The 27,054-nt window shown below is 50.2% G+C and overlaps 1 protein-coding gene across 4 annotated transcripts in view; it reads right to left on the bottom strand.

Moving 5' to 3' along the window:
- Nucleotides 1-1,519: 1,519 nt before the first annotated feature.
- ULK4 (unc-51 like kinase 4) overlaps nt 1,520-27,054 on the bottom strand; it is a 492,418-nt gene continuing 466,883 nt past the window's right edge. For all 4 annotated transcript variants that reach the window (XM_040246041.1, XM_040246038.1, XM_040246040.1 and 1 more), the window contains 2 exons: nt 3,066-3,151; nt 1,520-1,690 (listed from right to left, as the gene is read on the bottom strand). In XM_040246041.1, coding sequence (XP_040101975.1) covers nt 1,627-1,690; nt 3,066-3,151 — 150 coding nt within the window. In that variant the 3' untranslated portion in view covers nt 1,520-1,626. The remainder of the gene's footprint in view (nt 1,691-3,065; nt 3,152-27,054) is intronic.

Below are 27,054 nucleotides of genomic sequence, written 5' to 3'. Positions count from 1 at the left end.
TGGTTCCCTCAAGATCTGAGTGAAAGGAGAGAACAGATTGCCTGGGCAGACAGAACTGTGCCTCTTGCCTGCACCAGAGTGGCAAAGCAACAAGAGCTGAAGGCCAGGCCTCCATCGACTCCCTCACCCTTGGAGCACAGGCACATCCAGGCAGGCCAGGGCCCCCGGGGTGCACAGCCAGGTGATGGGCATGCTGCCCAGCAGGACTTCCTGTGGGGCCTCCTTATGTGGGCACTAGGGAGGCTGGAACAAAAGAAACTGCCTGCTCCGGGGTGCAGGTCCCCCTTAAACACCTCAGCTACTCACAGCTCGGCTCTGGATATCCCACTGGTGGACAAACAGGCTCTGGAGTCCGAGTCCTAAGTTCGACCCGACAGCGGGGCCTTGGGCAAGTAGACTGGCTCCGAGCTTCAGTTTCCTCTGCTGTGAGATGGAGATAAGGTGGTATGCTTGGCAGGTGGTGAGGTTTAAATACGTAAGTTACATCCATGCCTTTGTGGAGGGGGGCGCAGAGCAGCTGTTCACTGCAAAGCCACATGGAAGCTGGCACACTGCGGCAGATGAGGCTGTTGGTGACAGTGTGGCCAGCTGCCCGTGACACAGTAGATGGGGCCTCCCTGGGGGCCTCTGATGGTAAAGAATCCTCCTGCAGTGCAGGAGACCTGGGTTCGATCCCTGGGTCGCAAAGATCCCTTGGAGAAGGGAATGGCTACCCACTCCAGTATTCTTGCCTGGAGAATTCCATGTCCGTGTAGCTCCTACCCCTGCCTGCCCTGCCCATCCTGCCTGCATAGGAGCTCTGGCCGAGGACAGAAGCCTGTCAGGGCACGGGGCTCCTCTGTCTGAGAAGTCCGGAGCACTGCTGCAGCTGATCTAGGCTAGCCCTTTCATTCTGCAGTTTGAGGAAACAGACCCCAGAGAGGCGGCCAAGCAATGTTCTCAATTTGCTCACCTGGTTCCAGCCACCCAGGATCCTCCCCCTCGCCAGTGCCGTGGTCCTAGCACCCCTCCGCAGTGTTGGGACGTTAAGGGTGTATGTGTGAGGATAAGCTGGAAAGGTTTCGAGGCTGGGAGGTGGTGGTCAATGGTAGAAGGTGGGGGGAAGGAGTCTACCTTGATGCCTTCATCCCACTTAGGTGAGCAGACAGACCTGCAAGGAAGCCAGCATCCCATGAGCATGCTGCATTCCTTTAGGCAAAGTTTTAACTACCTGCTCCTGTGAGTGGAGTCTTTCCCATTTCTCCCCAGGATTCTCAGAATCAGTTCATCCCTGAAATGAAAAAGTCAGGCAGGTAAAATAAAACAAGCTTCCAAAGGCTTGCTCTAGATCTGTAGCTGGAAGAGCATTCCTGTCTCGTCCTGCCTGGTAAATCTCTGGAGGAGACAGCGCTGGGAGATGCCCACACACGGGGAGAGCTTTCTGAGAACATCGAGCAAACCTGGGTTCCCAGATGCAGCCAACAGGCATCGTTCTGAGAGGGTTTTCTAGGGCTGCAGTCAAGAGCACCTCAGCCAGAGGTTCTGGAATCAGTTGACTTTATTGGGTCCACACAGAGCTGTGGGTGACCTGTGGTGTGTGTAGCCAGGGGTGGCGGCAGCAGAGGACTGTGCCGAGTGCCTTCTTGCCTAGTGTCCAGCAGCCTGGAGGATCTCCAGGGCCAAGGACGCCACTGCACTGTTGGCTGATGACCTGTGAGAAAAACCAAAGTAAACATTTAGGCATTTCCAGGGTTAAATGCCCCATCTTCTAAAGGGGCTGGTCTCCTTTTCACCTGAGTACCTGATGAACCAGCTATTTCCCAAAGCTGCCCTAAACAGCATTTTGAAAAGCACAGACTGGATTCCCAGGTTCAAGGGGTGGGAGGTGAGGACCCCAAAGCCCACAGTCCCACCATAGCAAGCGCCCTAAGCTACGCCTGAGCTCCTGGCCCTGCCACCACTTGGCGTTGAGCTGCTTTGGACAGATGCACTGATGCCGAGCTGTGAGGGCGAGTCAGGCAGACGGCAGCCAGAGCCTGACAGCCCAGAGCCCACAAGGAGCCTGCCTGGCGCCAGCCTGCAGCTGACTTGTGCCAACCAGCAGAGATCCCAGATGCTCCATGGTGCCCCTTCCTGGCCAGTCAGTCAGCAACTCTGGATTTTCTCATTCTCATAGGTGCGGATGTGCAGTTAAGGCCTTAACGTGGAATCTTTGTTACTGGATCAAACTGTCTGAGACACACACTTGGGCCTTAACAACTGTCACCAAAGGAGAGAATGACGCATGGCAGTGCCCCCTGAAGTGTAAAATTAGCTGGTGGCACACCCCTGACTACATGGTAGGCGAGCTGCTGCCTAGGAGTGGGACTGGGGGCTGCAAAGAAGAGGTGGGGTACAGGGAGATGGGGCCACGTATTCCTGCTCTGCATGTCAGGTGTCTCTGGAAGGAAGGAATGCACTTGAAGTGCTCTTGGCTCAGGCCAGGCTACTCCAGTGGAGCCATGAGCCCATCCCACCCACCAGAGTGGCACCGGGTGCCAGTGACCACCAAGGGGACGCACCCAGTGTCGGGCCCCGTCAGGGCTGAGGACGCTGACGTCCCTGGGGATGGACCCACCTGGCCCAGGAGCCACTGCCCACACCTTACACCACAGGGGCTGCCAGGCAAGGAGGGCCGCTCCCATTAAGGCCAGCATGTCCCTCCCAGCTCACAGAAAGCACAAGCGAGAGAGGCGGGGGAGGCCAGGAGGTGCTGCCCCACCCAGTCCAGGGTTAACGCGGCAGTGCTGGTTGGAGCTGAGCCTGCTCCACAGAATCACTGTCTCCCCAGTACCTCAGCCACAGGTTCTCCAATGAATGCAATACTCAAAACACCAGGGAGCAGATTCATAGACCCTCGTGGTTCTGAAGAAAAACTACCAGCAAAGGCTGGGCACCCCTTAGCAGGTGGGGCCTGGGTGGCCCATCCACCAGGAGGGAGGGCGCACAGCGGGCAGTGTCAGTGGGAGGGTGGTGGTCCCTGTTGTGTAGGGGAAACGAGGAGGAGAGGAGAAAGAAATGGGAGAGTGTTTGCCAAGCCTACTCACCTCCCGGCTGGGGCCAGCCCCTCCAGAGCCTGCAGGAGGTTCCCTGCGCTCTTGAGACTCTCCAGGTGCTTCTCTTTGGAGGTGATCTGCAAGGGAGGAGAGGAGAGCAGTCAGCTGCTCCATCCTGACCCACGGGCCTGTTCGCTGGGGGCATCCTGAGTCTCTGGCTGCCCGTGTTAATGGGCAGTGAGTCCCGGGGTGCTGCTAATCACAGAGGCACCCTTGGAGGTGAGCAGGAGGGAGTCCACTGCAGTTAGACAAGTGCCAGGTCGGGATGGGGTGCTTCCTGTCGGCCCCTTAGGAGACTGTGTGTTCTGGGAGCCCGAACACTTCAGGGAAAGCAAATCATCAGTGAACAAACTTGCCAGCTGTCGGTTCCACGACCCTGCTGGCCCTTGTGTCCCAAGCCCAACCCAGCCTCTTTCCTACAGCCAGAAGGGTGATTCTGGGTTCCTGTTGATCTCGGGGGGCTGGGAGAAGGAAGAGGCACTAACAGCTGAACCAGGCCAACACCTCTGCCCAGGTTCCCTGGGAAAAGTGCCCTTGCCAACTTCCTGGAGAAACAGGAGACACACTCAGGCACTCTTGAGCCTGCGGCACCATGGACAGAATCCTAAACCCTCAGGGCTGAAAGGGACTCAGAGAGGGGCCGCCCCAGCCCCGCTCCCAGAGACTTTCTGATCCAGACCCTGGAGTCCATGCCCTACGGACAGAGAGGAGAAGGTTTTAGGAATGAACCCAGGCTCTAGTATTAGACTTGTTTCTCTTGATTCATCATCCATGTCCTATTTTTATCTGTTATTCTTCAAATATTTTCTAATAAACACTTTGGTGGCACTTCACATTTCAGCAGACTGCAGTTTCCTGTACATTTTCTCATGCCTCCCTCTCAGTATCCTCATCTCACAAGGTAAGCACGTACTGTGCTTTACAGATGAGGTAACAGAGGCTTAGTGAGATGAGGGGCCGCGATGGCAGCACACAGGGAGCCGGACCCTAATCCCACCTGAGGCTGGAACCAGGCTGACCCTGGCTGCTCCCACTGTGCTTTTGTCTTCCTACCTGATCGTAGCAACCAGGGCTGGAGTATCATCTCTCCATTGCTTAACCAATCACAGATGCGGACAGGAAGGTCACAGGGGTAATTAGACCTTTGTGTGGCCTCTTAGTTGCATGTGAATGAATCTGAGCCTCCGTGGAGATCCTATCCCACTTCCTGAGTGTGTAGATACCAGCTGTCAGCTCAACTGCATCAGGTGTAATTTCTGCAAAGATTTGCATCTTAAAAGAGCTGCGTGCGAGTCCGTTCTGAAATTACACCCAGCTTGATGAGTTCAGAAGGCTGCTGTGGGGTTCAGTAGGTCTGAAGCAAGCACAAACTTAGCCGGAAAGGATCTTCAGCAAGGATTCCCATCTAATTTTTCTCAAAGCTGTGCCTCATACGGTTCAGGTGAGCTACATCCAAACCCGCTGCCCTGACTAACCCTGCCACACGTCATGTGTAAGAGGCTGAGCCCCACTTGCAAAGAAATAGCAACGGTACGTTTACTCACGAGGCTACTTGGAAAGTGCAAATAGAAACCTACGGTGGAAATTATGTGATCAAAGAAGAGGCCAAAATAGCATCATGTGCAGCTGACATAAAGGCAAGCATAAATAAAGACAAGAGGATTGAAAACTATGCATTCTGGCTGCTTACCTAAACTCTTACTAGCACATCAACTTTTATCCCACCTATAAAGATGAGTTAATTAGAAAATAAAATATGAAATAATACCAGTCAGAGGTTCTAATTCTGGGAAAGACAGAGAAAACACATGCCGCTCTTCTTGTCCATTTAAAACCGGAACAGAGTAGCTCTTTGAGATCACAGAAAAGTTAGCAGCACTGGCAGTGGGGACGGAGACCAGAGCACCACTGCTGCTTTCCCTCTGGCGCAGCCCACCTTGACCTCAGCACACCCAAACCCCAGAGGTGAGCACTGAGGGGCAGAGGGGAGGGCTGCGGGAGAAGCCAGGCTTCAGGAATGGGAAAGGAAAGGTCCAAAAGTTCCAAGAGTGCAGATGAAAGCCCCTTTCCCTTCCCTTGGTTCTCTTCCGCCCCAGGCAGCGGGCAGTTCTGTGGTGGCAGCAACAGGAGCCATCAGCCAGAACTCCCCTCTGTTCTCCCAGTGTTTGGCCCAGACATGACAAGTGTGGAAGGGACTAGTCAGTGGCCAGACAGAAAATGAGAGACCCAGGGAACCAGAAAGTATTAGGGAGGTGACAAGGAAGAGCTTGAGAAAGCTGAAGCTCCAGTACTCGGGCCATCCGATGCAAAGAGCCGACTTGCTGGAAAAAGACCCTGATGCTGGGAAAGATTCAGGGTAGGAGAAGGGGGTGACACAGGATGAGAGGGTTGGGTGGCATCATCGACTCAATGGACATGAGTTTATTAGGGTTAAGGTGACAGAGGGTTAGGGGTTAGGGTAAATAACAAAGATTACTAAAGTATTTCCAGTCACTTGGAAATTAAACAACACACTCTTAAATAATCCAAGGATCAAAGAAGACATCCCAAGGAAAATTACAAAGTATTCTGAGCTGAAAGATGTCTATACAATATATCAAAGTCTTGGCAGGGGTAGGTGCAGCTAAAGCAGTGCTTAAAGAGAACTTTATGGTACTAAGTACTTAACATAAAAAAAAGAAAGGTCTCAAGTTAATAATCCAGGCATTCATGTTAAGAAACTAGAAAAAGAGCAAAACTAACCCAAAGACGGAAGGAAAAAAAGAGCAGAAATCAAGAGTAATGTCGTAAATGTAGGCCCAAATATATCAACATCTATATTAGGTATAATTTATGAAGTGCTACAAATAAAAGACTAACATTTTTAGACTGGATATAACCAAAATAAAACGCGACCATGTGCTGCGTACCAACATACCTTAAATACAAGGGCAAAGAACAACTGAAGTTTTAAGAATGAAAAAAAATATGTCACGCAAATTGTAACCAAAGAAAGCTGGTGTAGTTATAATAATATCAAAGTCAGCTTTAAGCCAATAATTATAACTAAGAATAAAGAGAGACATATTTATAAAAAGATCAACTGATCAGGAAGATATACCAAGTCTAAATTCTAAATGTACCTAATAACAGCCTCAGAATATGTTTAAAGAAATGACAGAACCAAAGTGAGGATGAGATAAATCTGTAATTATGGTGGCATACTTTTCAATCTCTCCCAGTAACATGCACACGAAAATCAGAAGGGATATGGGTGTTTTACACGAGATTAACAAACCTGACCTTATAGACATATAAAGAAAAATTCATTTAACAACTGCAGAATATATGTTCTTTTCAAATGTACATGTAAAGTCTTCAAAATATACTTACTGTCATAAAGCAAGTTCTGACAAATTTCAAAGGTATAACTAGCAAAATGTCAGGATTTGTATGTTAAGACCTATAAAATGCTGATAAAACATTTTTTAATGAAATAAATGGATATATTTACTATGTTCATGAATTAGAAGACTCAATATAGTACATATATTGATTTCCCCAAAATACAGGTTTAATGCAATTCCTATCATAATCCCAGCAGGACTTTTTTACAGACCCACACAAATAATATCAAAGTTTTGACAAACGTGCAAAGGTAACCTGAATGGGGGAACATTTTTTCAGCAAGCTCTTACACCTCAAATAAAACGTCATTCAAGGGGCTTCCCTGGTGGTCCAGTGGTTGGGACTCCAAACTCTCACTGCTGAGGGTCTGGGTTCAATCCCTGATCGGAGCTACAATTCCATAAGCTGTGTGGCATGTCCCAAAAAAGAAATGATTCAAAATGGATCATGGATCTGAATGTAAAATGTAAAACAAACAAAAAAACATCTTGAAGAAAATATAGGAGAATACATATATGACCTTAGGTTTGCTGATGAGTTTTCAAATACAACACAAAATCACAATCCCAGAAAGACAAACACTGACAAATTGGACTTTATCAGTGTTTACAACTTTGCCTTTGATATATTTACAATGGAATTTTATTTAGCCATAAAAAGAATGAAATACTGCCATTTGCAACAAAATGAATGGACCTAGAGATGGTCATACTAAGTAAGCCAGACAGAGAAAGACAATATCATATGATGTTGCTTATATGTAGAATCTAAAAAAATGATATAAATGAAAGAAACTTACATGTTTAGCAAAGGGGATGGGAGGGGTGGGGGTGGGATAAATTAGGAGTTTGGGATTCGGAGATACAAACTGGTATATAGAGAATGGGTAACCAACTAGGTCCTACTGTATAGAACAGGGAACTATATACTCAGTATCTTGAAATATACTATAATGGAAAACAATAAATACAGATTTATACATGTATAACTGAATCACTTTGCTATATATCTGAAACCAACACAATATGGTAAATCAACTATAGTTCAATTAAAAAAATAAAAATTTAAAAGCCTCTGCTCTTTGTAGAAGATTGGTAAGAGTACACGTGCTGTGCTGTGCTCAACTGCTTCACACTGAGACCCATACTCAGTAAGGCGGGGGGACCGTGACACTTGTCCACAGAGATGCTGAATTCGTGGCTGAGCAGCTGCTAGACAACTTCCCATGGCTCTGATCACTGCAGTCAAGGGCAAGCAATGCAGTGACTCTAAGAAGTCAACAATGCAAGAGGACACTGCAAAGAGTGTCAGCACAGCACCTTCCTCCTGTAGCTAGTGTTTCCATTAGAAGTCGGTTAATGCCCATCAGCCAAGACAAGGAAACAATTTCATTTCGCAATAATTTTCTATAGCAGAGAGTAGATTTTATTTCAAAACACTGAATGGCTGGTGTTCATTTCCTGCAAACAAAGGATGCCTGCCTCACATTTCTCCTGCTGCTAAGATGTCTGACTGGTAGCTGGACGGCTAAAATCAAAGTGGAAACATGAATGTACTAAACACGTGCAGTTCACCTGGCAGGTAGGCATCCTTCAAAACATAGGATCTTAAAGGGAAAGATCATAAAAAAGTTGTGAATCTGAGTTCAGAATGAAGATCAACTTGGAAAGACAATTCCCCACATCAGTTTAATTGAGAGTATATAAATAAGCAGATGATGGACTCTGGGTAAACACCCTACTTTATTCAACCTTCTGCTACAGTCCCTGGAACGTGAGTTGTGTCAGAGAGCATACGGGAATCACTTGGTGTAACTAAAACACCAAAAGGAGAGGCTTGTATCCCACAGAATTATCCCTCGTTCCCCACCAGGCTCACAAATTGGAAGGTAGGGGCTTTTTTTTTTTTCCTTCTTGGCACACTCACCCTCCAGGACAGAGTTTGTGTTGGCCTCCTTTCTGGATTTCAGGTTTACAAATGCAAACCAATACAAGAAGCCATCTCTGGCCCCGGGTAACGGCAGGAGCCTGAAGTGTGCGGGGGCAGCTGAGGGGACAGTGGCTCACCCGAGTGGCCACCAGGTGACAAAGCCCGGCCTGCTGACAACCTTCCTCGGCACTGTCCTTAAAAAACGTGGAAGTCAGAACGTACTTCACGCTGTATCCTGGTGATACAGTGTGAACTGACGCTCGTGGACCTGACTCACACGTGCAGCTCGTAAAAGCTCGGGTGCGGCTTCCCTGCCTGGATGTGGTTTCAGGTGTGGAGCCCCGTGGCCGCCAGGGACGCAGGTATGGGCAGGCCGCGGGCCTCCGTTACCAGTGGGAAATAATGCATGTCTGTCTCTCCACTGGGACTGCATGTGTGTGTGGCAAAGGGAAGCCAAGGTAACCTTATTTTCTTATTCTTGAGTTCCCCTAGACAGGCCCAGGCAACCCAGACAGACTAGAAAAAAACCAGCAGACGGAGCCAACGAGTGCACAGCCCAGGTGCTCCGCACACTGCAGACGCGGGAGGGTTATTCTAATTCCGCGGCCTTCAGATCTCACAGGCACGAGCCCAGGCAAGCAGGAGACTGACAACTCCACTTCAGAGGGTTTCCATTTCAAACATAAACCTCTCCATTGGCCCCTTTATTTTGCACTTTTAACATATACTTTGTCTCCTCTTGGAGCGCGAAGGTTTTTAAGTTACTTCAAAGCCATTTCTGTCCACCCCTTGCACATTGCGACATGCTACCCCCTGGCCTTCAGACGCCGGGGTGGAATCTGCGAGGAGCCCCTGGTCAGTGTGGTGCGGTCTGGCAGTCCCTCCCCGCTTTCCACCTGCTGTGGCACACGCATTCTCGGTTGCTCCAGACATTTCTTGACCTGCCCTGCACATCCATGTTTAAAGCAAGACGATGGGAACACTCGCTGCTCCGTTCCCGGGCCCCTGTGTGCCTCGTGTCTTCCATGAGATGCTGAGGGCACTTGGAGCATAAGGCAGTGATTCTCACACACGGCCTCCGGCTGCCTCGTGGCCTCTGTGTCTTTCCTCGAGTCTGCTCAGAAATGTAACATCATATTCCTCAACACAAGCAAGTGAGGCTCCTGAGTGGTGCTAGTCATTGGGATGATCTCAGGGAAGTCGAGGGCACTCCTCCTCTGGGATCCGTAGGCTCCCCAACCTGGCCTGACACCTCCATTCTCCCCTCCAGACTCCCGTCTGGACCTGTGGGCCCCTGCTAAGCCCAGAGTCCATGAGGATGGCAGGCTGAGGACTTGAATGTTTTTTCTTTTTCACCCCTTAAGACATGACTGTTTTCTCGAAGAAAATTATCCATACCTACCCCCTTCGTTGTGGACCAGCCAATTCTCTCATCTCTCTCCAGGGCAATAAAAATGCCCTTATTGCTGGGAAACTGGTCATAATTACATCAGTTTCTGGCCATTAAATCCAGTAAGTCTAAAATGCTGAATGCAATATAGCTGGTTTGGGAAAACTTTTAGACCCGATTCAACTAACTACAACAGCCTAGGTCCAAAATAAGTGAGGAAAAGCCAGTTTTAATTGGCAAATAGGCCAGATTGTGGACTTCTCGTGGGTAAAAGAATTAACTAAACAGGTTGGCCCAAAGAAAGTTCTGGTGAGACACAGGATCAGGACACACCATTTTCCCCACAAAACCCCGGAAAAACAGGTGTCGGAGGTAGGGGCGCTGGGATGTCAGCCACGGGACGTGGCGGGAGTCAGTTCCTCACGAGAGAATACTCGCCAGGTAGGAACTGTCCTGTGACCGGGTTATGAGGAGTGAGAACGAGGGTCATAAGAAGTGAGCAACCATTTGAGTAGACACTATTTGTACTTGACCCAAATGAATCGCAGCTGATCCTTAGGAATGTTCCATGGGGTCACACTGAGAGAGTCCATTTGACGATGTAACCCCTGAGTGTACAGTATGGGGTGGTGTGTGTGTGTGCATTAATGGCAGGGCTTTGAGGTGGGGAAGGAGTAGGCAGAAGTGACTTAATGAGGGCCTGTTTCCAGGCCTTTCTCTGAACTTCCTATTGGATGGCAGGGAAAATGGGAGGCGGGGGTGGGGGAGTGTTGCAAAGTGAATGATAGCAAATCAATAAGACTTAAGAGGCCCCCCAGTTTGCTTCTTCCCCCAATCCTCACTTCACCACGTGAGGACCCAGTCAGCCGCTAAACTGCTCTGTTGTGATCCAGCCATCATAAATAAGAACAGTCAGGAAAATGTGCATCCTGGAATGTTAGGTAAGAAAAGCAGAAAATATAGAAAACAATGTGTGGAACGTGACTGTGATTCTAAAGGAGCGTGGGGCCATGGTAAGCACGAGGTCTCCAGTGCTACAAACCTCTCTCCCAAGGCCCTCAAGTCTGCTGAGAGGTGGGCGGGACGGACAGCACAGTCCGACCTGAGCTGAGCACACAGGGAGCCTCCCGCAGCAGCGACAGGCCCGACGAGCACGCGCGTGATTCTGTGCTCGGCGGACCGCGTGTCCTGAGCGCTGCCACGCACCAAAGCCCTGGTGAGATTCTGGGGACACAGCGGGGTGTGCGTCAAGGCAGAGCTGCCACTGCGAAGGAGTAAACAGAATACCCTTCAGAAACTAAAGCTCGAGTTACCATCTGGTCCTACAACCCCACCCCGGGGCCTATATCCACCCCAGTGCTCACAGCAGCCAAGACACGGAGGCAACCTCGAAGCCCATCAGCAGACAAACGGGCAGAGAGGCTGTGGCGCATGTAGTGGAATATTCGTTGTGAAAAGGAATGAGACGGTGCTATCTGCCGCAACATGGACGGACCTACAGCTGATCACACTGAGTGCAGTAAGCCAAACATCGTATACGTGCAATCTAAAAAAAGATTCAAATGAACTTACTTATAAAACAGAAATAGATCCACAGACACAGAAAACAAACTCATGCTTACCAAAGGGGAAAGAGCAGGAAGGGATTAATGGGGAATTTAACAGAGAGAGACACACACTGTTCCATACACAGACAAACAGCAAGGGCCTGCACAGCACAGGGGACTATATTCACTACTGTGTGATGACCAGTGATGGAAAAGACTGGAAGAGAATACATATGTATGTGTGTATATGGGCTTTGCTGATGGCTCAGATGATAAAAAAAAAAGCTGCCTGCAGTGTGGAAGGTCCAGGTTCGATTCCTGGGTCAGAAAGATCCCCTGGAGAAGTATTCTTGCCTGGAGAATCCCATGGACAGAGAAGTGTGGCAGACTCCAGTCCATAGGGTCGCACAGAGTCGGACACGACTGAGCAACTAACACTTTGACTTTTCACATATGTGTGTGTGTGTGTGTGTGTGTGTGTGTGTACACATACATATATAACTGAATCACTCTGAAAGTGTGGCAGGGGGTGGCTGGGTGGGCAGGATACAGGAGATAACGCCTGAGGAGGCAGCAATAAGGAAGAGCCAGACACAAGAATTTGGGGACTCGTATTCTGCCAAGGGGCAAGAAGACCAGTCAGGCGGGTCCCGAGGTGGGAAGGACCCTGGTGGGGGCCTGGAGGCAGAAGAAACAGGGACCCTCTGGAAGCAGGGCGCTAGTGAGGAGGGGCTGCAGAAACAGTCCAGGTGAAGGCGGTGGGGACCAGTGACCCACAGACCCTTTTGAGGGAGATGAGAGGAAAGTCTGCACCTTGGACTTCATGCTATAGAAACAGAGCCCTTGAGATTTCTATCAGAAATAAAGCAATTCATGGCTTCCCTGGTGGTTCAGATGGTAAAGAATCTGCCTGCAATGTGGGAGACCTGGGTTCGATCCCTGGGTTGGGAAGATCCCCTGGAGAAGAAATGGCACCCCACTCCAGTATTCTTGCCTAGGGAATCTCATGGACAGAGGAGCCTGGCGGGCTACGGTCATAAATAAATATTTACAAAAAAGAATTCGTTCTTGGGACTTCCCTGGTGGTTCAGTGGTTAAGGATGCACCTGCCAATGCAGAGGACGTGGGTTCAATTCCTGGTCCAGGAAGATCCCACATGCACGGAGGCAGCCAAGCCTGTGGGCCCCAGAGCCCACGCTCCACCAAGAGAGGCCATCGCAATGAGAAGCTCACGCAACGCAACTAGAGAGTAGCCCCTGCCGCTCGCTGCAGCTAGAGAAAGCCCACGCGCAGCAACAAAGACCCAGTGCAGCCAAAAAATAATAAAAATTTTTTAAAAAAGAAAGCAATTCAGAGGCTTTTCCAAGAAGAGGAGGACAGGGCAGGCCTGAAGAGCTAGATCTGAAGACGGGGAACATGGATTCAGTTCAGTTCAGTTGCTCAGTCGTGTCCGACTCTCTGCGACCCCATGAAGCACAGCACGCCAGGCCTCCCTGTCCATCACCAACTCCCGGAGTTCACTCAGACTCGCGTCCATTGAGTCAGTGATGCCATCCAGCCATCTCATCCTCTGTCATCCCCTTCTCCTCCTGCCCACAATCCCTCCCAGCATCAGAGTCTTTTCCAATGAGTCAACTCTTCGCATGAGATGGCCAAAGTACTGGAGTTTCAGCTTTAGCATCATTCCTTCCAAAGAAATCCCAGGGCTGATCTCCTTCAGAATGGACTGGTTGGATCTCCCTGCAGTCCAGGGGACTCTCAAGAGTCTTCTCCAACTACACAGTAATTCTCAGAGCACTGAGGGGGATAAATACTGTCACTAGCCAGCTTGTGAACAGACTTAGCAGATGAGCGTTTTATTTTTTTGGTAAGTGAGCACTTTTTAAACACAGGTTGAAACTGTCACCTAAATGCATGACGTCTTTGACCTTTTCCTAAAACACATGTCATAAACGGGGGAGGGCCAGTTGGTCACGCTGGCTGTAAGGTCTGCTTACGGTTACAGGCTGTGCTGAGCAGGAACCCCTTGGCTCCCATGAACCCACCGCATTCACAAGGATAAAAGGAGACTTGGGGGTGTCATGGGGTTGGGCTGAGTACCTTGTCCCCCCAGGCCCTCAGGGCAGCCATGAGTAACAGTTCCAGAGGCCTCGAGTTGGGGTTTGTGTGGGGGTGGACAGAGGGCCTCAGGGCCTGAGGGGAAGGCAGCCTGGAAGGCAGGTGGGGGGCAGCGCTCGGGGCTGGGGGCAGAGCAGCAGCTGCAGTCAGCAAGGGTGTGGCCTCGGGGAGCACCCTGCTTTGTGGGGGACTCCGTCACCCCGGCAGCATCCTCGACAGGCGTCAGAACAAGGCAGATGTGGTCAGGCTGGGTTGTGGAGACACCTGAGCTAAGTAAGAGTCTACTTCACTTCCTCTCCTGTGTCCTTGCCTCCAAAATTTCCCTTCTGCTCTGGGACTCTAAAGAAACATCAGAGGCAGCTGAAACTTCCTCACGTGGAGAAAACTGGGAGGAAAATGAAATGGGAAGGAAAATTACAGCACATTTGGCTGATATGATTAAAACCATCAGGCACCAATTAGTCCAAATTTAGGCCAGACACTGACTGGGGGACAGCCGAAAACGCCCCTGTGGCTGTTACGTTCGTGGACGGCCGTGATCAAACAGTCCCTTTGGACGCACTGCACTAATGGCCGCTCCGCTGAGATCTCACCCTCCCCTCTGGCAGGCCAGACCGCCGTGGATCTCTGTGAGGCCTTCTGAGAAAGGTTGGCCCCACAAGGTGAGGGGGTTGGGGGGAGAGCTGGTGAAGTTCTAGATTTCCACCTTAGAGAGAGAGGTTGGCTGAGCCCAAAGCATCTACACAGCGGAGTGGTAATAGGAAGGGAGGGTGTGGGTGTGCGTGTGTGAGAGAGTGTGCGTGTGTGTGGTGGTGGTGGGAGGAGAAAGCTTGGAAAGCTCCCAGGACAAGTCCACTGACCCAAACACTCCCAACTCTGGGCGACCCCGTGGGACCACACAGAGCCAGGCGGAGAAGGTACGTGCAGGAACAACTTCCAGGACAAGCGTCCAACTTGCCTTGGGATAAAATTAACTGAAGCCGGGTCTCAGAGGCTTCCGGGGCAACATCAAAGAGCCGGGATGTTCTGCTACAGAAGGCTTTGGCAGGCTGACCTCTGGCTGGCGCCGCCCTCATCCTCGTGGGCCCCCGGTGGAGGTGGGGGAGCTGGGGCTGGTGACAGGGCAGGGTCGGGGTCCTGGACTCGAGGGAGGGGTGACCACTCATCACGTGGCCTCCTCCTGGGCCGCCCTGGGCACTTTCACAGGGAGTCAGAGCCTGTGTCCCCGTGAGTCTCCAGTGCGGGGAGGGGGTCCAGAAAAGCCTCCACCTCTCCCACGCTTTTCTGCAGAGCAGACGGGGGACACAGAAAGGGCCTTGCGGATTCAGGTCCCTGAGCTCTGAGACCAAGAGACCCCCCTCCCCCAACCCAGGTGAGCGACCACGAAAACTCTCAGGAGCAGGTGGCTGGACACAGGCTGGACCTGTTTGTCCCCTCTTTGCTTAAGGGCACCGAGGACAAGGTCATGCCTCTCGGAAGCCCAAGAGCATCGCCCAAGAGGAACCCTTTCGGCGCTCTCAGATGAGGTAGTCATGAACGTGCTTCAGGGACCCTGGATCAGAGGGAGAAGTATCCTAAGGAGGTTTTCACTGGGCAGAGGCAGGAAGATACACTGAGACGGAGAAAGGGGAAACTTGCCGTGGAGAGGAGGAGAGGCGCTCCTGCCCCGCTAACTGAAGTGCTGCCCTGCCTGCCCCCAAACGCGGCCCTGCGCCCCTCTCTCCAGAGCCACAGTGATGCCCGCGGGAGGGTGGCGCTGCCTCGGCACCTTCTGAGAAGAGGGTGTGCCAGGCGTGTGAGTGAATGCGTGTGCGCATGTGTGTGTGGAGGGGGCGGGGCAGTTAAGGTTTTAAAAACGAATCTTCACTAGTGAGGACCTACTGTATACCACAGGGAACCCTACTCAATGTTCTGTGATTGACCTAAACTGGAAGGAAACCCCCAAAAGAGGGGATACATGTATACTGATTCACTCTGCTATACAGCAGAAAACAACAGAATAGTAGAGCAACTACGCTCCAATAAAAAGTAAAACTATAATAAAAGGTTTTTTTAAAAAAAGACAAAACCAAATAAATTAATCTTAGATAGAGTTCCTTATCCTGAAATGGTGAACACAACAGATGGCAAAATGGCGGTGAGTCCATGTACTTAACACCGTCGCTTCTGCACGACTTTTAGGTCTTAACTTGACAGCAGTGGGTGTGAGAAGTCCTTTACCTGCATGACCGTGATGGACTCAGAGCAACAGGGGTCCTGTGGCGCCTCTCATTCCACAGAGGAGGAAACTGGCAATCCAAGAGGCCAGGTGGCTAGCCTTTGTCTACCTGACTCAGAGCCCCTGACCTCAGTCATCAAGAGACGCTGGGGGAGAAAGACGGGGCCAGGTCAGGGCTGTGAGCCGAGCTGTCCACAAGATCACCAAAGGCTGGAAAGCAGGAGTCACATAGCTGCCGCTGCAACTGGCTCACCAGCTCCCTGGCGCCGTCCCTTCCTTCACACCAGTGTGTCTACGTGGGGGACGATCTGTCCCCCAGAGGACACCTGGCAACGTTGGGAGACATTTTTGTTGTTGCCCACGGGGGTGGGAGGCTGCTGGGTATCTAGTGGGCAGAGGCCAGGACACAGCGCACAGGACTGCCCTGCCACAGAGAGTCATCTGACTCAGATGTCCGCAGCACTGGGGCTGAGAACCCCGGCTTTTGGATCCTGGCTGAGGTAGGTCATGCTGTCTTCTCATGCTATACTAGGATGCTTGAGGAAATTCAGGACGTTACTGCACTTTTTAAAAAAAACATACAAAACTCATTCCTGGACCAGCCTTTGTCGCAGTACACGATGCCCTTCCCTCTGTGGTACCTGGGTCTGTGGACATCATTGGGACGCATCCCACTCAGGATGCACTTGTGCTGCAGGACCCTCCCTGCAAGGCTTCCTAGTGCAGGGCAGCCCCGGTGGGGCACCCTCGAAGACCCACAGGCCACCATCCCTGAGTGTGGCTCCAGGAAGTAAAGAGTTTCCCTGTAGCTGCTGCCAGCCCAGGAGCAAGTCCATGTATGCAGCTCACAGAGGCCAGCCCCTCAGCGGCTCTCTGGACCAAACTGCTCACCAGTTACACTGATTCATCCACCCAGGGGAGAGGTTTTATATCCAGACCAGGCTGGCACTCGACTGTCATAGGTAGTTCTTTTTCACCCATAAGAACAACATGAGTGAGAATTTAAGTTAAGCAAGCTTGATCACATTCCTCTGAAATTAGTTTTGTATGATTTTCTGAAAAGTTTGAGATTCCGGAAGAAAAATGTGTGATGGGCATGATGTTTTTATTCTGTATTTAGAGTATCATCACTTGATCATCATTCCAAGGTGTCACTTAGAAATGGATAAGTCCATCCTCCTCCATTAACTTAACTAATAATTTCAATGCAAATTCATGAATAAAGACCATGGGGCTGTAAGAAATTTACATGTCACTCAACATGTCCTTCTCCACAAAATCCTAGGGACTGATGGTCCTCTGCAAGTGCGGTCTTCTAATATCTGGATGAAACAACTTTAGGAGAATGTAAGCTCCCTTACTTTAAGGCTATTATGAAGCCACAGTCTGTTTCACTCCATGACAAAAATGGCACCATGATCCATTGTTACCTTGATGAGATGCTCTGGCTCATGATCATGAAACATGAGTTAAGATGATGGGGATTCTGGGACTGTTTTAAAGGAAATGCAACTTTCTGACAAATTCTTTCACAGAATACCTATCTACTGGATCTTCATAGGATTCCTTTAAATAGTACAATCTCCCTGCCTCTTAAAGCTATTCAGATGGGAAGCATTAGATGTTACAGTTTCCTGTAACATTAAATGACTTAATAAATAAAAGTGTGGAGTCAAGTTCTTCACCATAACTGTAGCTGAAACGGTGTCAGAGAAATTCCTTGACTCTTCAGGGGCCCATCTTTTTCCTACCCTCACTACTATGGGATGACACTACCTCCAGTTTGAAATGTTGTGTGTGAAAACTAGAGACTTTTCTGAACTCGTGGGAATATAATACACATTAGAATAAACACACATTCAGGCATCACTGTAAGCAGCCCAGGATAATCAGAGACCAGGTTCTTAGCAAACGCAGAGGCCGGAAGGTCATTCAGAGAAAAACTGATCTGTAATACACAAAAAAACTACCTCCTCAAAGAGGTGAGTGTGTGTGTGGAGGGTGGGGGCGGCGGTCAGAGAAAGAGGTGAGGATGAGGCAGTCAGAGGGGGGAGGATACAAACCCCAACCAGGAGAGGGTTTGAGGGCCAGGGCTGGACATTCAGGTGAGGGACTCACTGTCCTCATCATATTGCACCGAGCCGAGGGCCCATGACCTTGGAGCAAGCCCATGAGGGCTCCACAACCCGACCTGTCCACTCCTCTTTCCACCGAACCCAAAGAATTGCTCCACACTTGTGTGAGCTCTTGAGTCCTGGGAGTCAGAAAGTTCAAATACAGATCTTGAGCCCTTTCCCTTCCCTCCATCATCTCTTTTCTAGCTTTTGTTGTTTGTCTCTGAGTATACAGAGGTGGAGGAATCAATGCTCTGAAGCTGGTCATGGCAGGAGCGAACACTGTGCATTTACGCCATGCCCAGTACTGCTCTTCTCAGAGCTTAGAAACAAATTAGCTCATTCTATGAATGAAAGGCTATTCAAGTTCCCATTTAATACACCAAGAGATTATGGCACATAAAGTTTATATTTCTGAAGAAGTCATTAAAAACCTTAGAGAACTGAAATTCAAGTCCATAAAAATGACAAAAATTTGAGAATAGAGTGCATTTTGTCTCCTATTTACTCATTTTATATTATTAAAACAACTGCAAAAATTATTGTAATAATTCTTAGTTTGTAGCATAACCATCTTTCTAATTTTTTTAACCATCTATATCACATGCAACTTTTACCTAATTGATATAGGACTTTTACAACTATTTTTTAAAGCCCTTTTCTACATCCTTTTTCTATATCTTTATCACTTTCATTCTGTCTGCACATATTAATTTTTAACAGCTTTAATGAAGCTTGATTGACATGATAAACTACACAGACAGAAGTTGTACAATTTGCCAAACTACATATGTATGTGAAAGTGGAAGTGTTAGTCGCCCAGTCGTGTCTGACTCTTTGTGACCCCGTGGACTGCAGCCCGCCAGGCTCCTCTGTCCATGGGATTCTCCAGGCAAGAATACTGGAGTGGGTTGCCACGCTCTCCTCCAGGGGATCTTCCCAATCTAGGGATCGAACTTGTATTGGCAGGTGGATTCTTTATGGGAAGCGCCTAATAGTTCTGTGTGGAAATGCCTGAGACATCTGTGCCCTGCGCTGCCCACTAAACTGGCTCAGAGGCCCATACCCGCATCCAATGGGCCAAACTAGGGTGAATTAGGTCATCCCATGATCTTCACGAGAAAGACACGGGCCCACGGCACAGTATGTGTCGCTCAGTGAACGCCCTGCAAGAATAACTCATCTCCTACTTCCTATGAAGGCTGTCAGGACAGTGGTGTGACAGAGCAGAGTGCCTGCCCCGCATCTGCTATCTGGCCTTTGCGGTCACGAGCTTGGCGACTCTCCTCGCTTCACCTCCTGCCAGGGCAGAGGCAATCTACCGGTTGCAAAGGACAATTTAATAGCACTTTGTCTGGGGTGACAGTAAAGCACGGGCATGGCTTCTGCCTTTGAAAAGCATTTGTCTTCTTTGACCTGATATTTAGGTGATTTTTAAGCAAACCATTAAGTACATAGAAACAAAACATGAGATCAAAAGATCAAACTTAAAAAGAATGCCTACAAGATCAAAGCCTCCTGTTCATCTTCTCATGCTGCAGGAGTGTCTAGTGGAGGGAAAAGATGTTTCTTTGGAGAAATACTCTTTTCAAAGAAAGATCAGAAACCGGCTTTAAGGGGATGGCCAAGGGGCGGAGAGAGGAAGGGTGGAGAAGGGACAAGAACGGCACTGAGAGCAAGGCTTCCGGCTACTAGTTTGGACAAGTCGGCGCATCCAGCAGTTGCTGGAAAGCTCCAGAGAGAACCCAGTGCTGGCAAACCTGCTCAGAACTGTTGGCAGCATTGGTGGGGTCCGTGGAGACGCCATCTGCCCAGGAAACAAGAGGCTCTGCGGTGTCTTCGGACCAAGATTGACCCAGTTGCTCTGTCAGCAGCCTACAAGCAGAGCAAGTGGGTAGTGAGCTGTCCTTGTTGGCCGTGGGCTTTGCCAAGGCTGTATTCAGGAAGCAACACCGATGCAGAAAGGCCTGAGAACCATCCCCTTTCCCAGCCCCTGAGTCCAGGATTCCACAATGACAGAACATGTAACAAGGGCCCGGCTTACATCTGGGGGAGAAAGTGAGCCAGAAAAGCTATCTGTGAACAGCAGACCCTCCCCCAGTGGCTGACCATACTGTGTGGATTCCAGCTGACTAGCTGCATCCTCTCAAATTCCTACAGATGTCTGGTGATGATAAACGTGGAGCAGGCTTGGAATGCTTAACCAACCCCAAGAGAACCCAAGAAGCCCTTCCTACAACTCCAGGGAATCCCTGTGTTCCCAGAACCTGACCGCGAGCCAGCCCTTCACTGCAGGTTCTCAGCTGCATTATCCACCTGGCCCGAGGCAAGGCTCCAAGCTTTGGACTTTTCCCCTTGCTTCTGTGGGCCAGCCCAGGTCAAAGCCCTATCCCCTGCACCTTCCCTTGGCTGACAGGGGAGATCAGGGGGCAGAGAAAAAATAAAGGCTTGAGACAAACTCCCTGGACGGTCAGAGCTGAAGAGCACTGTGTCCTCCTTTTTTTATCCAATCTTGACACAAACTTCACTACATAAAATCAAATTCTGCACGGAAGCCACTGATATGAACAGAATCAAAAGGTAAAAACCGATAAACTGGGAGAAGTTGTGACACCTTTCACAAAGGGCTCCCTTCCCTAATAAAGAGCTCCAAGAAATCAGTAAGAATAGGGTCAACTTCTAAAGAACGGGCAAAGCACATGAAAACGTAGGTCATAAGAAAGCAAACCTACATGGCTTCTAGACAGGAAGCCATGCTTAGTCTCACTTACAGGAAGCAATGCTTAGTCTCACTTACAGGAAGCAGAATACAAATGAAAACTATGGCAAAAGAGCGTTTCCACCCCCTCTGGCAAAGATGAAACAACCGAGGGGGGGAGCGGACAAGAAAGGCGGGGTGTGTGGAGTCAGCTGCCATTTGTGCAGAAGGCGGAGAAGGTGGACAGCCAACACGTTCCTCCAGGGCATCTCTGCAGGGGTGGCCAGAACAGTGACTGAGCTGGTTGCCTCCAGAGTGGAGAATTTGGAGACTGGAAACCAGGACTGGAAGAGAATGTCCACTCCATATTCCTTTCATCAACTGAAATTTGAACCCGAAATGGCCTCAAAGCTGAACTCGTTTTGCCAATAACTAGGGAAAGAAGGGCTTTTCTGGGACCTCGTTTTGATGGATGGACTGACATGCCACACCGAACCAGAGACTGTCCTCAGAGGCCGGCGTGGAACAATTTCCTTTAGAAAGATAACAGGTTGGTGTGTTTGTGAAGGTCTTTCATACACGATCTTCCTGAATCCTTGAATAACCCTCTGAGGTGGGCACTGTTTTCATCTTGGCTTTTTGGAGGCAGTGAGTGCAGCTCAGAAAGGGAAGTTCCTGAGCCTGGATGTGGCCGGAAATTCACATGCGAGCCTCAAGGAAGTTGCCTTTCTACGTGTGAGCCTGCCCTAAGTCATGGGGGACGTGGACGGGACAGTGAGCAGGGGCCGCTGGCAGGCTGAGCTGTGATGAGCAGTGGAGGGCCCCACTCGGGTGTAGCTCCAAGGCCTGTCCAGACCTTCAGCAGAGGAGTCAGGGCCTCGGCAGCACCTGAGGCTGTGGCCTCAGCCATGGTTAAGGAGGCAGGGCAGCTGGGCCACATCCAGAGCGGTGGTCCCGAGTGCCCACTCCCAGCAGGGCAGGAGCACAGGTGTGGGGCACGGCTTCCCGCCCAAACCGCAGGGCATCTTTCTTCTACTCCATGCTGAGGCCCTCTCACCCTCAGGGCCACTGTCTCTCTCCACCCCAGCTCTCCTTGCCCCGTGCCTTCAGCCCCTCTGAAGACCTTCACTCTGGGAGGGTCAGGTATCCGGGAGGCAGAGTTCATACTGCTCCCCAGGGATGTTCAGCATCTTTATCCAGCTGCGTCTGTCTAGGGCCTAAGACGGCAAGGCCTGGACTGTATGTCTCCGGGGAAGGGTGCCCCTATTCACTGTTGATGCCAACCACCCACAGAAGCTGGCAGAGGCCGAGGTGCAAGGCGCTCCCTGCACATCCAAGGAGCTCACAGTGGAGCCTGGTCAAAATCTCCAGGGGACACCAAAAGGCCAGGGTGGGGGCTGCACCAGAGGGGAGTGAGAAGGGGAGCCGAGGAGGGGAGTGAGAGGAGCTGAGGAGGGGAGTGAGGAGAGCTGAGGAGGGGAGCGGGGAGGGGAGCCGAGGAGGGGAGTGAGGAGGGTCACTGCCCAGGCAAGGCGGTAGCTGAGCAAGGCTAAGGTTAGGGACCGTCAGGTAGGAAGCAAAGGTTCCTGTTTCACTTGGAAGGAAGGAAAGGGAGACTAAATGGTGAGCAGAGCGCTATGACTTCCTGCTGCCTCGAGAATCAAAATGATGTGAAAAGAAAAGACAACACAGCCTCCTCCATTCTCTGCCCTGCGGTGTGACTGGCTGTGTATATGATGCTTATCTTCCTACTGATTTTTCTCCGTCCAAAATTCAGAAACAAAATAAGACTGCTGGGATCCCTTGGGGGTGACAGCTGCTTGTGCAGTTTCACTCTGCAGAGAACAGGGCACAGAGCTGTGACTGATGTGGGCACATTTTAGATTCTCCGTTCACCCCTCAGATGCCAAAGCTCTCTGGGGGGTCTGAGCATCTCCACTTAGAGAGCTGGTCTTCTGGCTAGAGATCTGGGTGTCGTGAAATCAGAGTTCTTCTCTTAACCAAATCATCCCAGGAAGAGCCTCAAACCTTCGTAAGATGATACTGACATTTGCTGGAGTCCAAATATATGAACAAGGAGAGTCATCGGCAAAGTCCTGCACTGGAGCCAAAGTCATGTTTGCTCATAAAGTTTGGTCCAGTGAATCTTATTATTTATTAGGGCTACACATGGGAACACTTTGAGGGCAGAGAGTGTGAGCCTTGTTTTCTTAAACTGAACTGAACCTTCTTTTGGCACTTGGTCTCATAAGCCTGTGTAACATAAGGTGACTGAGTTGAGGGTCCACTGCCTTCAGGGTGCTTGAGTCTGAAGTGGGTGTGGAAAGACCCACAGGGAACACAGCGAATTCCTCGTCAAAGATAAGAATCATACTAAAATCCAGTCTGAGTCTGGTTATTCTTTGCACATAGTTTTGTGGGAAAACTCATCTTCAAGTGATTTCACGAAAGGAAAGAAAAAAAAAAAGAAACGCAGCGTGTGTGATCATAAACAACCCATCTTTTGGTTTTCTTCCTTCCTAACTGAGCCCTTGGAGAACAGGAGGTGGTTTCTGGCTGTCTGCGCCAGTGGCTTGAGTCTGCTCACTGAGACTTTAGGGCGAGTCTGCTGGGAGCTTCTTGGAAAGGCCCCTTGTCAGAGCCCGGGCAGGACTTGGAGATACCGTGGAGGGTCGGTACTGCAGAAAGTGCTCTCTATTGCTGTTCAGTTGCTGAGCTGTGTCTGACTCTTCGAGACCTCATGGACTGTAACACGTCAGGCCTCCCTGTCCCTCACCATCTCAAACTCATGTCCCTTGCCTTGGTGATGCCATCCAACCATCTCATCCTCTGTCGTCCCCTTCTCCTCCTGCCCTCAATCTTTCCCAGCATCAGGGTCTTTGCCAATGTGTCGGCTCTTCACATCAGGTGACCAAAGTATTGGCACTTCAGCATCAGTCCTTCCAGTGAATATTCAGGTTTGATTTCCTTTAGGATTGACTGGTTTGATCTCCTTGCAGTCCAAGGGACTCTCAAGAGTCTTCTCCAGCACCAGAGTTTGAAAGCATCGATTCTGAGCCCTGCCTTCTTTATGGTCTAACTCTCACATCTGTACGTGACTACTGGAAATACCATAGCTTTGACTATCCGAACCTTAATCGGCAAAGCGATGTCTCTGCTTTCTAACACACTGTCTGCAGCCCAAGAAAGCAGCTCACGGGAGGAGGGCAGCTGCCCGAGGAGCAGGCAGAGCCTCAGCACCCCGTGCACCTCTGAGCTCCCTTCCATGAGGCTCGGCACCCTCCCCCACTGCTTACACAGTGTGCTCCAGGGTTTTTGTGATTTGCCGGTAACACGGTTACTAGTGCCTGGCATATGACACTGAGCATGCTTTGAGGACTTCAACTTGTCATGTCCCCGTGTAACTGCAGTCAGAGAAGTGCCAGCCCTACTCCTTGAACTGCTTGTGGCTGTGTTTACCCGGTTAAGAAGCCTCGTCAGAGTAATTGTCTGAATGGCCACCACTGCCAACCTAGTCTTGAAATGTGATGGTCAAACCTGATGAACCTTTGGGTCCCCCTTTGTTCTGGTTCATGGGAGAGCAGGGTCTCCCAAGCTGGGGCCCCATCTGACTCTCAGGCACCCACAGCACCAAGCACCTTGGGTGTGGAGGGGGCTCCGTGTCAGGGAGCACTGCTGTGAGGGCAGGGGCATCAGCAGCCGGGCTGCTTGTGAGGCTCCTGACCTTGTGCTGTTGTACGTGATCACCCACGCATTTACACACGCTTTTAGTTAACCTATTTAAATTGCTTTGCTTCCTTACTGCTGCTGTTATGGCGATTATAAACCACATACTTAAAATGGTCTTAATTTTGTAATAACACCCGTTACCTGAGTGCAAGGACCGTTGAAAAATCATGGCTACTGCTTACTGAGTCTACTGTTTCAGGTATGTGAGAAGACACAGTAAAATGACTGGAATCAGTGATTAAATCCCCAAGGAAGTCTTAATTAGCTTTTATAATCATCTGTACCTAACACCTACAGCAATGGTCATAAATACTGCCACAGAATTCCCGCAGAAATTTAGCATTACTGAAAATGTCTACAAAGTACAAAGTGACTTTAATTTGACCTGGTGACTCAACACTGACAAAAGGCCAAGGCTGGGGTTAACATTCCCAAGCACGAGAGCCTGAGTGGGACCTCTCCAGCCTCTCTCAGAGCCTCAGGCTGAGGGGGTGGTGGGGCCCACAGTCGACAGAGGAGGAATCTGGGGGCATGCTTAACCACCTCTCGCCCTTGTTCAGAGGAAACAGAGCCTGGACGGGCAGGCAGAAGCCCGAGGAGGGGAGCAGGTGGGTCTAACGCTCAGGACGGGTCCCTGAGCCTCGCCTTCTCCATTAGTGCAACCTCACTGAGTAACCAGACCTGGTACAATCCCTGCTGTGTGGTAACACAGGGACGATGGCGGCGATGAAGATGGTGGTGCTGTGACCACCGCCCCAGTGACTGCTGTGCCCACGGCAGAGGTACTCCGTGCCAGGCGTGGTATACGTGTGTACTCACTGCATCGGCCCACAGCCTAACGCAGGGTGTGGTTATCACCTCCATGTAGCAGGTGGGGAAACGGAGGCAGGAGTCCAGTGCTTCCCCCCTGCTGGGAAGTGGAGGGGCCGGGGTGTGGACCCTCACAGTGTGGTTTCGGGTGACACTGCCTCTCTCCTAGGCTTTGCCGTCTTCCCCTGGCTCTCACTTCTCAACAAGCCCGTCTGCTAGTATGGGTGGTAGTGGTATCAGTAACGGATGGGCTTGCACTGGGAAGGGCTGGGGGTGACCCCAGTAACTGGACCACAAGCTATGGTCAAGGTGCTGAGCGCCTGGGAGGCAACATGATACAAACCGGGTGCCGCCCAGGACTATCCGACCTCCTCGAGGTCATGGCTCCTGTGCGGAAGGGCTGTGGCACACACAAGCTATTTCTTCATACCCTATCAATACCCTTCTAAGCTCCCGCCTGTCAGCAGGAACCCAGGAACTACAATTCCCAGACTCCCTTTCCAGCTGGTGGTGCATTCGATCTTGCTGGTGAAACCAGTCGGGTAGAAAGAAGCCATGATTCACTGGGAACAGCTCAGGCAAACGCCTGGGGATTAGCATTTGGCAGGTGTGAGGTGGGTGGAGAAGGCTTCATGGTGGAGGTGACACCTGACTGCAGCTTGAAGGGTGAGATGGAGTTTGTGAGCTGGAGAGGAAGCAAAACGGCTCCCTATAGCGAGGACAGCGGAACCAAGGCATGATGGCATGAACGGTGTGGTGAGTCCAGGACCCAGCACGGGTCGGGGTGCTGATCGTGGAGTCTACAGAGGGGATGCTGAGAGGCCTGGGGGGAGACTGCGGGGGGCCAGCTCTGACAGGCCTCATGCACCGTGCAAAGGAGTGTGCACCTGACTTGTGAGCAGCAGAGAATCACGAGAATTACCGGAAAGGAAGTGACTTCAGGTTAATAGGATCAGCAGCAGTGATGGCAGAAGTCCCTCCTTTTGTGAAAATGCGCTGAAATGCGGGGCAGTACACAAATAACAGTGCGTATTAAAAAGCAAAGACATGACTTCACCGACAAAGGTCCATACAGTTAAGCTATAGTTTTTCCACTAGTCGTGTATGGAGGTGAGGGGTGGACCATAAAGAGGGCTGAGTGCTGAAGAATTGATGCTTTTGAACTGTGGTGTTGGAGAAGACTCTTGAGAGTCCCTTGGACTACAAGGAGCTCAAACCAGCCAATCCTAGAAGAAATCAACCATGAATACTCATTGGAAGGACTGATGCTGAAGCATAAACCTGTACTATGAACTGATGTGCTTTCTCCAACATCTGAGGTACTTTCTGATGGACCATTCACTGCTGCTTCCCAAAGCAAACTGCCCTGCCAAGCATGGCCTCTCACTGCAAGAGGCTGAGGATAGTCAGGCCATGAGACGCCTCGGACGGCAGAGTGCATGATCATACTGAAAAAGAGCATGAACTTCAGCTCATTATCCCAGATGTGAGGGACAAGAAAGATACTCTCCTGGCAATGTAACGCCCACGCCTATAGCAGACACAGGTCAAAGGTCTAAGACAAATCAATACGCTCTCAGTCAACAACTGACTCGGCAGCACTTTGCCTTCTGGGTTTACAGCAGGCAAAAATCTGCCCATCTCCACTTAGGATATCACATCTAACACTGGATTCTGCCAACAGACACCCAAACAGTATCACAGACTTTACACAGCAGCTGGCAATCAGCTTAAAATGCAAGAGATTAAAAATAATATTTGGTTTAGATGGCTAATACATGAACTGAAACCAGAAAGCTAATGGGATACTTTCAAAATTTAGCTTTTGGGTTTCTAATGGATGAACTATTTCAGTTTTTCTATCACTAAGGGACGAGAACAATGGGACTCAAAGGACAAAAGTAGTAGTTTTTACTGCAGCCAGGGAATTAAAACAAGCTTGCTCCTTGGAAGAAACCTATGACAAACCTAGACAGTGTATTAAAAAGCTGTCACTTTGCTGACAAAGGTCCAGATAGTCAAAGCTATGGTTTTTCCAGT

Source organism: Oryx dammah, unplaced genomic scaffold (assembly GCF_014754425.2).
Source record: "Oryx dammah isolate SB20612 unplaced genomic scaffold, SCBI_Odam_1.1 HiC_scaffold_9, whole genome shotgun sequence".
In the NCBI taxonomy this organism is placed as follows: Eukaryota; Metazoa; Chordata; class Mammalia; order Artiodactyla; family Bovidae; genus Oryx; species Oryx dammah.
The sequence above is the reverse complement of the archived record's forward strand: the minus strand, read 5'-3'. Positions and strand labels throughout refer to the sequence as shown.